At 46.4% G+C, this 15,445-nt stretch overlaps 1 protein-coding gene across 8 annotated transcripts in view; it reads right to left on the bottom strand.

Annotated features, from left to right (window-relative positions):
• LOC108248636 (abl interactor 2-like) overlaps window positions 1-15,445 on the bottom strand; it is an 82,128-nt gene that overhangs the window by 46,980 nt on the left and 19,703 nt on the right. For all 8 annotated transcript variants that reach the window (XM_037976065.1, XM_037976063.1, XM_037976062.1 and 5 more), the window contains exon 2: window positions 7,839-8,006. In XM_037976065.1, the coding sequence (XP_037831993.1) occupies window positions 7,839-8,006 (168 nt within the window). The remainder of the gene's footprint in view (window positions 1-7,838; window positions 8,007-15,445) is intronic.

Here is a 15,445-nt window from a genome sequence, read left to right on the forward strand (position 1 = left end):
GGGAGGGGGGCGGTAAGAGGCCTTGATAATGGATAGGGGGGCGCTGGCCCAAAAAAGGTTGAGAAACACTGGTCTAATAGAAAGTCACTGCTTTGAGTAAGTTAATACAAGTTGTGGACCAAACAGACACAAACTTGTCCTACTTTTAACAACAGTACTAATCAGAACTAAACAGTAAAATGTCAGTCAGAACCAACAGCTTGGAGTACAAAGGTGGTAAATATATAAGCAAAAACAGACACTCACAGTACATTCACAGTTCAAGACTTTTCCATTTTTAACGTCTATGAATAATAAACTTGAGAAACTTTTTGAACCCAGAAACAAAGCATCTTCATCTGTGCTTTAAGTGCATTTGATTGTCTGTTTGATGTTACAAGAATGTTTTTTGGGCCGATTTCTGCAGCATGAACTGTAGAATGCATTATATAAGATCATCTCTGTGTGATTCCTTATGTGAAGAAGCCTGACTGTGTGAAGTGTTCGCCTACATAACAGATGTGACTGTCTCACAGAGCAGAAAGCAGTAATTATGTTGTGCATCACAGCCTGGTCTAACATAACAGAAAGAAGCATCTCATTATAGCTGCATGCAGAGTATTCTGATTATACTGATTAATCAGAGGTCTGAGGGGGAGAATGGACCCTCAGTGTCACTGAAAACTAGAACTTTATTCCTCTAAGTGTACAGTCACTGTGTAAAGAGTATGCTGAAGACCTTGCTATTTAGTGAATTAACTATTCTTTCCCCACAGAAACACGTTCTTAGCACTATATGCAATGTATAAGCTATTTTGAGCTTACTGACTTGGTCTCAGATAATTATGCTGGACACAGCTGCAGTGTGAGCTGTGTAGGTGTACAACACTGCTTCACTTTGATTTCACTATTGCATGCTCTCACATACAAATAATTTTATCAGTCTGAGGAGCTGTAAGGAGATGAGTTTATTTTCTCAGATTTTGCATTTAAAAAATGTTTACTTCTGACCTCCAGTAATAATCTGATATTTAAGATAATAAATAAAAACAACTTCAGAACTTGTCAAAATTGTCTGAATGGGGTAACAGAGGATGTTTTTTTTATTTAATCTTACTATGGAGACTAGATTTTAGAGCAAGATTCAAGCCTCGACAATTGTTGACTCATTAAGGATCAGATTTGTGTTTTTGCAGCTGTCACAATATAAATGGTACAGTGAGGGTTGTTGGTATTTTAAAAGGATAATTGGAGAGAAGAGCATTTAAAAGACTCTTTATCCAATACTTATTCAGTAAAGCTTGCACTGCTGATTGACTCACAATTGTCACTATTTACAGAGAAAAAGAAAAAAATTACTTTAATTTTGTGCCTGAAAGCTGTAAATTGATGTGAGAAGGACAGTTTGGTGCTCCCAGAAAGAGAAGAGTGTGTGAAAGAAAAGATTAGATGGTATCTAAACAACTGCAAAGACAAATTATTTTAATTAACTAGAGCCATGGATCTCAAACTGTGTACCACTTGTGGTGCTCAAGATCCCTTTAGAGGTACTCAGAGGAAATTTTGGTATCAACTAATTAGAAGGTAAATAACAAGCTAATTACCTGTCATAAGCTGAACTGTGATATAAAGCGAAAAGCAGAACTGGCCAAAAAGACGAATGGTTTAAACAAATCATGATATAATATTTTGAGAATCCCTGTGGAAACTGAATTGGATGATCGTTACTTGATATGCTAATAACTATTTAAGTAACACCAGTGAAACTGATGCAAAACAGTAAGGAAAACTGATTAAAGTTATTTCAAATTTTTATTTAGTTGTTGCTGGGCAGTATATGATGCAGTTTTCAGAAACCATCACATCTTTGACTGCACCCTTTAGCCAGGGTTAGATGTGTCTTTGTTATCTCAATGGTTGCCCTTGAATCAGTTCAGTGACCCAAACTGTTTTAAGTAGGGGGTCAAATAGATTGCCTCAACGCATCTATTTACCAGCGAATGTACAGGTATGCTGCACAATCAGTGTGCTCGCTTAATGCAGTTACACTATTGTCAGCCTACCAAGGTGAAATCTTGGAGGAGATGGGTCATTAGCTGGACTCGGGGACACCAAACCCCACCCTTTGGGATGAGATTTGTGTGGTGAACGATCTTATCCTACGCTCCTCCAGAGGTGCGGTTCAAGGTTGTGGTCGTGTCATGGGACTGGCAGTCTCAGGGGAGAGGGCCCTCTGGCTGAACCTTTCAGGCCTTAGTGACACCCAAAAAGCTGAGATCATGGATTTGACCTATATGGTCTTTTTGGCCCCTCCCTGGAGAAAATGAGGGAAATAGGTTCCCTCAGAAAACAGGAGGGAGAGGCTTTCAACCTTTGTTTGCCTTGTAAACCTAGCCAAACTCCCCCAACAGGACAAAGACCCGGCTTTGCAGCCGCTGCAGTGAGAGGACAGCAGGGTGGACCGAGGGCTCCAAGAAGGCATGCCGCACAACCTCCATAGCAAAATAAATCTGAGAACCCAAAACCATGGGGTAAGCATTCTTTTGCAGCGGCCACTGCAAAGAATCGTCCATCTTACCCCGGGGAGGGGAAAAAGAAACGGGCGGCCTAGCCCCTGTTTTTTCCCCACAACTTCCTCCCCGGAAGAGAGGGTTTCCAGACAACAGAGCAAACCTCTCGGTCCGGTGTTCAAATTCTCCTGTGGTTCCCAGTTCATCAGGAGTTCGGTTAAATTCTCCTCCTCATGTTCAGAGAGAGGAAATTTCGAGACAAACACAGTGTTTCCCAGCACTTCAACAGTGTCAAGTAACACCTCAAAGCACTGTGACAGTGTCACCGAGCACTCACCAGTGCCCCCTCACACATTTTTCTGTTCCGGGGGAAGCAAAGAAATTAAAAGAAGCTTTTCTGCATCCAGGCATGTTGCCGAGGGTAGAAAGCCCCCCACAAAAAAAGAAGAAAATATCAAAAATAAATCCACGTCACCCCCCTCTGTACCCAGCAGAGGGAGCTGGCGCTCTTGGCATGAGAGCAGAGGCCAGCGGTACAGAGGTGGTGACGTCACTCAACATGGCCGGCCGGCTCTCTGCTCAGGCAGAGGAGTGGCGCGCATGCGCAGTCTCCCTGTGGGTTTTGGCCACAATTTCCAGGGGTTACAGACTGCAGTTCGCTGTGAAACCTCTGAGGTTCAGCGGAGTGCTTGTTTCGGTGGCCAACGGGGATTCGGGGCGTGTCCTGGAGGACGAGATCTCATTCCTGTTAGCCAAACAAGCAATCAGAGTGGTACCAGAAGAAGAAGTTCGTCAAGGCTTCTACTCACGCTATTTTCTCATTCCAAAGAAAGACGATGTGTCATTACGGCCCATACTGAACCTGAGTGTGTTAAACAAACACTTACGCAAGTATTCATTCAGAATGTTGACACACAAGACGCTGTGTCGCTCCATTCGTCCGGGGGACTGGTTTACAACCATCGACCTCTCCGACGCATACTTCCACATTGCCATTTACCCTTCACACAGAAAGTTTCTCCGGTTTGCGTACCAGGGCACAGCCTACGAGTATCAAACTGTCCCGTTCGGGCTGTCATTAGCTCCGAGGGTGTTCAGCAGGTGTGTAGAGGCGGCGCTGTCCCCGCTGAGATCAAGCGGCATCAGAATTTTTTCGTACATAGACGATTACCTAATTTGCTCTCGATCAAGAGATCAGGCAATCAGCGACTCTCGGGTGGTGATAACCCACCTCATCAACCTGGGATTCAGAATAAACCAGACGAAGAGTCGGTTAATTCCCGTGCAGTGCACGGAGTATTTGGGTCTCAAAATAAACTCCCTCTCTTACCGCGTCACGCTATCGGAGGGGAGAACCCTGTCTTTTGCTCAGTGCATGGCACGTTTCCAGCTCAGGAAAGTTGTTCAATTCAGACTTTGCCTACAGCTCCTCGGCCTCATGGCGTCTGTGATTTCCGTTGTTTATCTGGGCCTGTTACGGATGAGGGATTTTCAGCGGTGGGTCGCTTCACTACGACTATGTCCCCGCCGTCATCTGCACCGCAGAGTGAGAATAACACCCACGTGTGTAGCGGCTCTCCGGCCATAGGGAGACCCAGCGGTCTTCGCGGTGGGCTCACCCCTGGGCACGGTATCATCCAGGGTTACCCTGACAATGGATGCGTCCATGACTGGTTGGGGTGCAACCATGATGGGCAGAGCTGTGAAAGGTGTATGGTCGGGAAAAATAGCGCGGCTCCACATCAACATGCTGGAACTACATGCTGTATTCCTAGCTTTGAAGCATTTCATGGCGTTGATGGTTGGTCGCTACGTCTTGGTAAAGACGGACAACACCACAGTTGTGGCGTATATCAACCGTCAGGGCGGGACCCGATCAATTCAACTACACAAACTGGCCAGGGAAATACTCATATGGAGCCGCACCAGATTTTTATTTGTGCGCGCGACCCATGTACCAGGAATTCTGAACAGAGGGGCCGATCTGTTATCCAGAGGCACCCCTCTTTACGGAGATTGGGAGCTGCACTCTCAAGTGGCGGAGCAGATCCGGCAGAGATACGACCGGGCTGCCATAGATCTCTTCACCTCAAGGGAAAATGCTCATTGCCCACTGTTTTTCTCCCTCTCGGACCGAGACGCACCACTGGGCATGGACGCGCTGGCTCACACATGGCCGAATGTGTTGCTCTATGCGTTCCCCCCTCTGAGCCTGATATCCCCAACTCTAGTCAGAGTGAGGGAGCAGGGCCTGTCTTTAATTCTGGTGGCCCCGTGGTGGCCATCAAAGCCCTGGGTGGCAGAAATAATTCAGGTTCTGTCAGCACAACCATGGCCCCTTCCCATTCGCAGAGACCTTCTGTCTCAAGCTCAGGGGGAGATTTATCATCCACATCCAGATCGTCTGGCTCTCTGGGCCTGGCCCGTGAAAGGTGGAACCTAAATGCGACTGGTCTCCCGCCAGAGGTCATTGACACCATCCAGAATTCAAGGGCTCCTTCAACTTGCTCTCTTTATAATAGTAAATGGCAAGTTTTTGAGGAATGGTGTGTGGAAAGACAGGCTATCCCTTTTCAGTGCTCGGCGGTGGAGGTCCTCTGCTTTCTGCAGAGCTTGTTGGAAAGGGGCAAGGCCTTTTCAACTATTAAGGTTTATTTGGGTGCAATCTCAGCTTGTCATGTGGGATTTGGTGATAAACCTGTGTGCAGCACCCATTGGTGTGCCGTTTCATGAAGGGGGCTCGACGTAAACTGCCCACCTCCAGGCCTTTTGTGCCATTATGGGACCTGACTCTGGTACTAGAGGCCCTTTGTCATCATCCTTTTGAGCCGTTGGAGGGTATTGGTATGAAATTCCTCACATTGAAAACTGCACTGCTTTTAGCTTTAACTACTGCTAAGAGAGTGGGTGAGTTACACGCACTGTCCGTCAGTCCTACTTGCCTACAGTGGGCGCCGGGGCTCTCCAAAGTGTGTTTGAGACCTAACCCTGCTTTTGTGCCTAAGGTGATGGAAACATCATACAGGTGTTCGATGGTGGAACTGCCAGCGTTCCATCCACCTCCTTTCTCTTCAGCAGAAGAGGAGAGGCTTAATTGCTTATGTCCAGTGAGAACTTTGAGGGCTTATGTTGACAGGACAGCTGGTTTCAGAAGAGCTGATCACCTGTTTGTGTCTTGAGCCACTTCTCATAAGGGCAAACCTATTTCCTGCCAGAGGTTAGCGCACTGGATCGTGGAAGCTATATCTTTGGCATATAGCTGCAAGGGGTCAAAGCCCCCTGATGGGCTCAGGGCCCATTCTACCAGGAGCATAGCCACTTCTTGGGCTTTGTTCCGGGGTGTGTCTGTCCAGGACATCTGTGCTGCAGCCAGCTGGGCTACACCGCACACGTTTGTGAGGTTTTACAGGCTGGATGTGACCCAATCATCATTGGCGCATATGGTGCTTGGGGCTGGGACATCAGGGTCTGCCTGAAGTCTGGATACGCACTACTGCGAGGTATGGCTTCAGGGTCAACATGCAATTCGGGAGTTGGCCATATCTCCCATAGTGAAACACCGAGCGAAGTTAGAAAAAGAACATTGGGTTACTTAACGTAATCCCTGGTTCTTTGATAACAGAGTGAGGTGTTTCACCAGCACATCCCTTCTTGCATGAGCACGGAAAGAAACCGGCTTAGAATGAGTTGAGAGGGGTAGGTTGGCCGTGATATTGGATGGTGGGTGGAGCCACGGTTTCGGCTCAACCTGTCTGTCGCAGACAGACGTGATGTCATTGGAGCTTCCGTAGTTGGTCACGCTGAGGCGATTCCCATAGTGAAACACCTCACTCTGTTATCAAAGAACCAGGGATTACGTTAAGTAACCCAACGTTATCAGTTCTTTTTTTATCTGAAATAAGCTGATTGTGACTGTGAATCAGTCATATCTGCAGGACTTGACACACCCACAGCTGTTACATCTGATTTGATAAAAAGATGCTAAACTGCTATTGTAGTAAATGTGGCCCATAGTTAAAATAAATCAAATTTAGCAGTTTTAAAATGCTAAAAAAATTTGCTTAACAACTTTTCTCTTAAAATAGTTATTTTAGGTGTCTGGATCTGTCTCAAACCCTTCTCAGTTTACTTTCTGTGAGTCATGTAACTATGTGAAGGGTTGGCCACCTGTGAAACTAAATTCTCATTGACGAGAGGCAACAATAAAATTGAACATTATGTACCCCACATGACATTTTTCACCACAGCAGCAACAAAAGGAAACCTTCTGCAGCCTCAAGCAGATCAGCCCTGTCCTCCTCCAGCAGCTTCTGCACTTCTCTGAGGTCCATATCACTTATTGTCTGATGACTAAATGACCCTGCATGTTCCAGCTTTCTCAATTGTCTACCTATCTCCACTTTTACACAACATTTTAAAAACAGTAATGTGTCAAAAATTTGCAATTTTGTTAAGAGAATGTTAAACAAATATGGAAGAAAGTCACAAAACAGTGGTACAATAGTTAGGAATACATATTGTGAACAGGATTAGTGTGACATTCATGTGAAATACGCAGACTTGTCCGCTATGTTGTTCCACATTGACATTCCCAAATGTTGGCAAGTATGGTAAAGTCAAAAAAGCTATTTATTCAGTTTGTTTTTCACCTGCGGAAACACCTGTTAAGTCAAACACAATTTTTAGATTGTTGTTTTTATACAATATTGTTAAAATATTTGCTATCTGCTTTTAAAAAAGATATGTATAAACAAAATGTTGTCTGCTTCAACAATGTAGAGAAAAAAAGAATACACGTTTCTGCACTCTAACCACTTCTTGCTGCAGCATACACTGGATTGTTTTTTCTTCTCATTAAGTGCAAAGTCCTAAAATAAATTCTGGACTGTTGCACTCGGTAGCACATACCGAGGAAAGCAACATCTAAAGGGTGCGGCTAGCATAAATGAGCCTGCACGCACACATGATTACACATTGTATGCTTTCATCTATGAGCCCCTAATGATCTAATGATGCATAACAGAAACATGAGTGACTTTATGCATCATGTGTATTTGTGACTTTACACATGAAGACAGGTTTTAGATTTTAAATCAGGTTTTTCTAAATGTCCTGACATTGTTTCACCTGGTTCAGATAGGAACCTTTTCTTATTTATCAGTATATTGAATAACTACAGTTTTTATGATGGGAGAACATTTTATTAGCCCCAAATCTGTATTTATTTTGGAGAAATGCAAAATAGTTTTTAGCTTGTGGAGTGTGATATTTTGTAGCATGAGGGGGAGGGGGGCATTCTCAGCTGCTTAGCCCTCTCAGATGGAGTGAGAACACGTAGTATTACCAGACCTGTGAAATGTGGTTGACGGAGCTCTCCATGCGGCGGAGTTGAGAGGCCTGGATGTCGAGCATCTGCAGCACATTGTTGGCTAGCGTGTTGATGAGGTAGGCGACGCTAGCCAGGGACTGGGTGGTGTAGCTTTTAGTCTCCTCCAGTGCTTGGTGCTTGTCTGTCGACTGTGGACAGGAGACAGATTGAGGACAAAAGTCACACAAGGTCACCATTCTATTCATAAAAAAAGATTTAAGTATTAAAGAAAATATTAAACAAACTGGTCTTAAGAGGTTAGATACAGAAACATGATTATGGGTTTTTTTTAAGCTTTTGTTCTTATTTGCAGCTGTCTTTTCTTCTTTGACAGAAACTCACACCCTATCATTACGTTCATCAGGGACATCTTGACTAGACATCACTGAAAGATAGATCTTTAAGAGGTGTGTTAGGATTTGAGCTCAAATCAGATTTAAGATACAGGATTCAGGGTAGATCACACCAACTACAGTCCTCACAAGTAAGAAACAACTGACAGACCAACATCTGTGTGTGTGTGCTGAAGCACAATGTAGGTCAGTGCAAACTCATTCAAGCCTGAAGTTGACAAGAAGCACACTGACACCCAAGTGTTTGCATGTTTCTCTTTCACACACACATACAAACATGAACACACAAATACACGTGGAATAATATTCCAACGGACAACACAAACACAAATGCACACACACAGTTTGTGTGATAAATTCAGATGACCTAATGCCCTACATTCACAGTCAGAACCCAAGTTGTTGTTTCTTTAACCACATGTCTAAAGAAACTATTTAACTGACTGGCTTGGAGCATTGTCAGCAGCTTTACAACTGATTTCAAATTCAAATTCAATTCAAATTCAAAAATACTTTATTAATCCCAAAGGGAAATTAAATGTTGACGTAGCTCATTTTAATCAAGGAGTTATTATAGATGGTGATGGGTGTGGGCAGGAAAGATCTGTAGCGGTCACTTTTACAGCTAATCTGAAGAAGCCTTTGACTAAAGAGATTCTGTTTTCCGATGACGGTCTCATGAAGAGGATGGTCAGGGTTGTCCATGATTTCCTTGATTTTATGCAAAATCCTTCTTTGCATTCATATTCATATCTTCGCATTTCATGTTCACACAAATAATGTGCCACCAGTAAAGTCCCCTTCAGATCATAGAAACACACTGGCAGGTAAAGTATTGCATATGGCTGCATTTAAAATTAAAACAAATAATCCTTTCATGCCTTAAAAATAACTGAGAGGTAATGTTATTACTTTGCCTTTTAGCATTTGTAACTCTGTGAATACGCAAATTATTTCAACAGTTTTGTGCATTTTAAGTAAACTAAAACGACCTCCTGTTGCTGCCTGCAACTTGCTTGCAGCTGAGAACACCCACTAAGACTCTGACTCTGTTCAAAGTCTACCAAAACCCCTTCATGGCCCCTTTAAGAAATGCATTGCTTAAGGCCCCTTCACATTGGATGATGATCCCGCTACAACAATATAAATAAATAAATAAAACAGAACGTATATGGTCTTTGCAGGGTCTTAGGAAGACCTTCAGGAGTGTGTTAGGAACACAGTAGGTTCCCCATTACATATAGTAGAGTGTGACAGGTCATGAAAGGTTTTAAGTGTGCACAAAACTTTAGGTTACTTTCGTAACCCCGGTTCTCTGAGTAGCATGAGTGAGTGTCTCACATTGAGAACGCCCCTGGCGTGACCTCATCAGAAGCTCCTATTACATTACGCCAGCCAGGATTGGCTGGAGATATGCGCATCAGCGTCAGAGAGGGCAGAGTCCCTCCCCCTATAAATACGGCTGACGCTGCACTGAGAGTTTATTCAAAAACGTTCACCTCTTCCTTGCAACGTCAGAGCAAGGAGGGTGACCTGGTGAGACACTCATTCATGCTACTCAGAGAACTGGGGTTACGAAAGTAACCTAAAGTTCTCTTTCATAGCATTCGTTTCATGTCTCACATTGGGAACGAAAAATACTGACTCCCGTATTGCTCAGCAGAACACACACTATGTGCCAGCTGTTATTTTAATATTTTATTTACTCGCCACAGGTATCTTTAGTGCTTGGTGCTTACACTGAGTACTGAATGAGCCAGTGATGATGCTGTGACATCAAGCTTGTAGAACCGAGCGAATGTGTGAGAGGAGGCCCAGCTTGCTGCGGCACAAATTTCCTGCAGGGACACCCCTCTCAGCAAGGCCCATGAAGAGCTTAAGCCCCTTGTAAAATGGGCACACAGCCCCTCTGGAGGCTGAAGCCCTTTAGAGGTATAGGCTAAAGAAATTGCAGCAGTGATCCAGTGGGCAAGTTGCTGTTTGGACACTGGTTTCCAATAATGGCCCAAGAGAAAAACAACTGGTCGCTTTTCCTGACCTGCTTTGTTTTATCTAGATAGATATCTAAAGCACGTAGAGGGCAAAGGTTGTGCAGCTTCTCCTCCTCCTGTGAGGAGAAAGGAGGGGGATAAAAAGCCACTAACTTGATTGGTGAATATGACCCCAACACTTTAGGCTCAAAGGCAGGGTTTGGGAGCAAAACCACCTTAGTTTTGTCCGGAGAAAACTTTGTACAACATGAGTGGACAGAAAGAGTGTGGATTTCACCCACACGTTTTGTAGAGACCAAAGCCACAAAGTTACAAATTTTAATTCCACTTGATCCAGAGGCTCGAAGGGGGAGGCAGCCAGTGCATCCAGCACGAGGGGTAAATCCCATGATGGTGCCATGGGTCTCGAGACAGGGAGCTTCCTACGAGCCTCCCGAGCCCACTAAGAGATGCTGGCCTGCAGTTTTTCCCTCAAAACCCACATGGCAGGCTGAAATTACAGCCAAATACACCTTGATAGTGGAAAAAGCCTTTCCCTTATCAATCAGGTTCTGTAGAAAGGATAAAATCACAGCCACAGAACACTGAAAAGGGATTTCCTGAATTTCAGAACACCATTTTTCAAAAATAGACCACTTGTACTCATACAGAGATCTTGTTGCAGGAGCTCTAGCACTCTGTATTGTCTCAATGACATTCTGTGGGAGCCCTACAGATTGCAGATTGAACCACTCATGGGCCAGGCCCATAGAGCCAGCCTTTCTTGGTGGGGGTGAAAGATCTGACCTCAAGCCTGAGACAGCAGATCCCTGCGAGCGGGCAGGGGCCATGGATCCTCCCGGAGGAGCTGTGTTATCTCTGCTAACCAGTGTTTTGACAGTTGGTGAAATGAGAGCTATGGGAGAGAAGGCATAGAGCAGAACCCGAGGCCACCTGTGGGCTAGTGCGTCCACCCCCAGCGGTGCATTCTGATCGTGCAGGGAGAAATACAGGGGACACTGGTTGATCAGCACATGGTGACCTCTCAGGAGTGGAAGGAAGTGTTTCAGTGTTAAGTGAACAGCCAGCAGCTCCAGGAAGTTGATGTGGGCTGACTGCATATTTGGGCCCCAAGACCTGGTCACCATGTTTCGTTCGCACAAACCTCCCCAGCCAGTCAGGGAGGCATCCGTTGTGACAACTTTTCTGTTCTGCACTACTCCCATCGGCACACCCTGCGTCAGCACATTGGGGTTCTATCACGGACGCAGTGCTGCCTTGCAGGCTGCAGAAACCCTCACTCTGTGAGAACTCTGTGGATCCGGCCTCTGATGAGAGGCCACCCAGCGTTGGACTCCTTTCATATGGAGACGCCCAAGTGGGACCACTGTTAATGCTAAGGCCATCAGGCCTAAAAGCCTTCTGCAGAGTCTGACCGACACCAGATGTCCTCTGCGAAACATGGACAGGCAGTCCACTATTGTTTTTACTCTGTCCTCTGTTAGTCTCACTCTGGCCTGGACTGAGTCCAGAGGGAGACCTGAGTAGGGATTAGGATACTCTTCTCCATATTTATTAAGAATCCCAGATCCATCACATGTTGCGTTAGTGCAGCTGTGTGCTTTACAGCCTCCTGGTGGGAAGACGCAGCGATCAGCCAATCGTCTATGTACATCGCCACCCGGATGCCCCGCCTCCTGAGGGGGCCCACAGCCGCCTTGGTGCATTTTACAAACACTCTCGGGCTCAGAGAGAGGCCAAAAGGGAGTATGAGATATTTGTAACATTCTCCCTGAAACGCATATCTGAGGTATTTTCTGTGTGGTGGATAAATGGGGATGTGGAAAAAAGCATCCTTGAGATCGACTGAAGTAAACCAATCGCCGGGATGTAGGAAGCGCAATAGGGAGGCGTGCGTGGGTCAGCATCCTGAATTTGTATTTTCTCAGATGCTCGTTTAACGCCCGGAGGTCTAAAATGGCACGCATCCCCCGTCCGCCTTTCTTCGGCACGAGGAAATAATGTGAATAAAATCCCTTGCGGCAGTGTTTGTGAGGAATCAGCCTTATCGCTCTTTTCTCTTACAACGAGGACAACGTACGTAATTGGGGTATATCGTGATATAAAATTATCCATATCGTGATATAGGATTTTTTCCATATCGCTCAGCACTACTCTCGATCACGCGTTGAACCCGGCTGAAACTGCAGATCGGGCAGTTTCAGCCAGTTTCCCTGCTCGCTCTCTCCAGCCATGCAGGAGGTCAGGCCAGTCGCTTCCTTCTCCTCACAGTCTGAGTGGAGGTGGGAGGTGGCTGGTCGGGGCGGGGCTGTTCAGGCTTCCTCTGCCACTGGGCTTTTGGGACATAGGGCTTCTGTGGTGCCTGTGCAGCTCCCTGTGTCTTAGGAAGCCTTGGGATTTTGAAAGTGGAGGGCAAACGAGCCGCTGCCTGAGTAAAGGTCTGGCGTTGGGTGCCAGGAGCTGTGGTCCCAGTGGCAAACGTACGCCTGGGCAAACACAATTGCAGTGCTTCGTCATCCCTTTTCTTCTCCTCCCATCTTTTCTGCATTGCGGTGACCGCTGCACCGAACAACCCCTCAGGTGTGACGGGGGTGTCCAGAAGGTCCTCCTTCTCCTTAGCAGAAAGTGTGGTGAGGTTCAACCACCTGGCCCTCTCCTGCAGCACTATGAGTCCCATGGTTCTGCCCAGGCTTGGATTACAAACTTGTGGAGTTGCAAGCAGTGATCCCTGATGATGCACATGTCCTCCCACAGTGCTGCATCTGGTGAGGCGGTCATCTGCTCCTCAAGTTCTGCTTGGTAAGCCATCAGGAGAGATGAGGCGTTCAATGCCGGACTGAGAGCGCGGCTGCTTGGTAGGATTTATCCGTGAGGCTGGACTGAAAACGGTCGGCCCTGGAAGGGAGGGCAGGCCCCCCCGCTAACATGGAAGTCTTCGAGTGCAGGTGTGCCACAACCGCTGGTTCGACTGGGGCAAGATGGCGGAGGCCGCGTTTTTCCATCCCGTCACAGTCCAGCACCGAACTGCCTGCCTCCTTAAAGGGCTTGCTGCGCCAGAAGACGGCTAGTTCTTTTAGCAGCTCCAGAAAAACTGGTAGCAGTTGTTTACCTGTTTTCCGTGCTTTTGGCAGCTTTTTCCTGTCGAAGCGGGAGCGGACTACCTCAGCCTGGATGGCCACTGGATGTCAAGCTTGGCAGCTGCACGTTTGCACACATCGTGCAGGTAAAAATCCAGTTCCGATGAGGATGAGCTTTCCTGACCCGGTTGGCCTGCGCCAGAGGGCGCGGGTTTTTCAACCCGACCCGAAAGCGGGGGAGATGGGTCATAGTCCTCGTCGTTATCTGAGAAAGGTAGCCCCGACTCGTGGACCCCGGTGGCCGCGGGTCCACGGAGTCGAGGATTTCGCCCCAACTCGTACCGGCTTCTGCATCAGCGGTCAGCGCAACCATTTGGTCTGCTGGTTCCTGTGCAGATGCTGTAGAAGCCATGAGTGGGTCACTGCTGGACAATGTTGACTGATGGGCCAGGCGACGACAAAGCACTTTGAGGGAGAACCGGCTACAGTGCGAGCACACCTCCTCAGAGTTAAAGGCTGCTTGGGCATGTTTCAGCCCGAGACACACAACACACCAGCTTGAAATTTTGTTACCACACGGGCAGGTTCGTGCCTGTGGGCTTTTCTCCGCTTTATTAGAGAACCTGTCGGTCTCCATGTTTCAGGGAGATATGGCTGTGAAGCTACGGAGCTGGTGACAGCTAAGCTAACCGGTTGGTCAGAATGTGGGGAGGGGGGAGCGTTGCGGCTTCCCGGTGGTGGCTTGTACAGTGGGAGTATTGCTACTCTTCAACAGCCAATGTGCAACCTTGCGGTGAGTCTGCTTTTTTTTTCTCTGTATTTCTACTGGGAATGGCTACACGCTGCAGTACTGACCAGAACCTCCAAGCCAAGCGCCCGGCGACCGAGCTTGCGCGTGTCAGAGAAAAAAGGCAGTACCAGCAGGGAGCTGGTTGGAACTTCTGCTTGTTGCAAGAAGAGGTTTTTGAATAAACTCTCAGTGCAGCATCAGCCCTATTTATAGGGGGAGGGACTCTGCCCTCTCTGACGCTGACAAGCGTATCTCCAGCCAATCCTGCTGGCGTAATGTAATAGGAGCTTCTGATGAGGTCACGCCAGGGGCGTTCCCAATGTGAGACATGAAACGAATGCTATGAAAGAGAACCTTCAAAGCAAGGTTGTGATGGTTTATTGTTAAGGTCGATTTATTCAATAAGTGAAGAAATATGCTCTCATTGATGTAGCTGTGTGACAAACTCACATCATTTTCTTCTCACAGCAGCTCTTTTTCTCAGGCAGAACTTTTTCTCGCAGGGATATGTGCCTAATATTGTGTGATTGGTCAGAACTTTGTTGGTTTATGCGGAAAAGCAGGTGTGCATCAACTTCTCCACTGAGCAGCAGCTGGTCGAGGCTGCTAGAAAACACAGCCTTCTTTACAACTGTTTTAGCAAAACTTATAAAGATAATCAAATGGTGAACAACTAGTGGAAGGAGATGGCACAGTTATAGTGCACAGAGGAGACAGCTCTCCAGAACTGGGATAGCCAAGAGGATGCCTTGGCCGGACAGAGTAGGGACATGTTGCCTACGTTCGTTTGTTATTGTGCACTGCCTGTCAGAGACTATGGCAACCTCTTTGTGACAAATTTGCAAATGCCAAATGGTGTACACTGTCTCAGTTTGTATAATAAAAATGTCTTCTACTGGTAAAGGAAACAAAAATCTATACAGGGATGGAAAAAATCCATTAGAAGGCGGGAGGAGCTTCCTACAAGTCCTGTGCTGTAGTTTCTCTTTAAGTATAAAATGACCATATGAAAAGGAATGTCTCACAACCATATGAGCAACCATATGAGCCAAAGTACATTTTTCCACCTCTTGCGGTGTATAAAAACAGCTTTATGGCACTAGGGGCTCTGAATAGAGTGTGGTGGCAAGTTACCAATGACGTGGGGCATGTACACCAGCATTGTTTCAAGAATCTGGGCATGCTAGCCTCATTCCTAGGCTACGACCTCATCATGCCCTCGCCTTGATGGCAGTATAAGTTAATTCAACACCCCACATTGCTTTCCACTGCTGCTCTTGCTGCAACCAATAGGATTGCTGCACATGCTCACCATGTGGCTGCAACAACAAATCTATGCTCTATACACACCAACAAATACAACACGAGGCTTTTGGG

Source organism: Kryptolebias marmoratus, linkage group LG6 (genome assembly GCF_001649575.2).
Source record: "Kryptolebias marmoratus isolate JLee-2015 linkage group LG6, ASM164957v2, whole genome shotgun sequence".
NCBI classification, from domain to species: domain Eukaryota; kingdom Metazoa; phylum Chordata; class Actinopteri; order Cyprinodontiformes; family Rivulidae; genus Kryptolebias; species Kryptolebias marmoratus.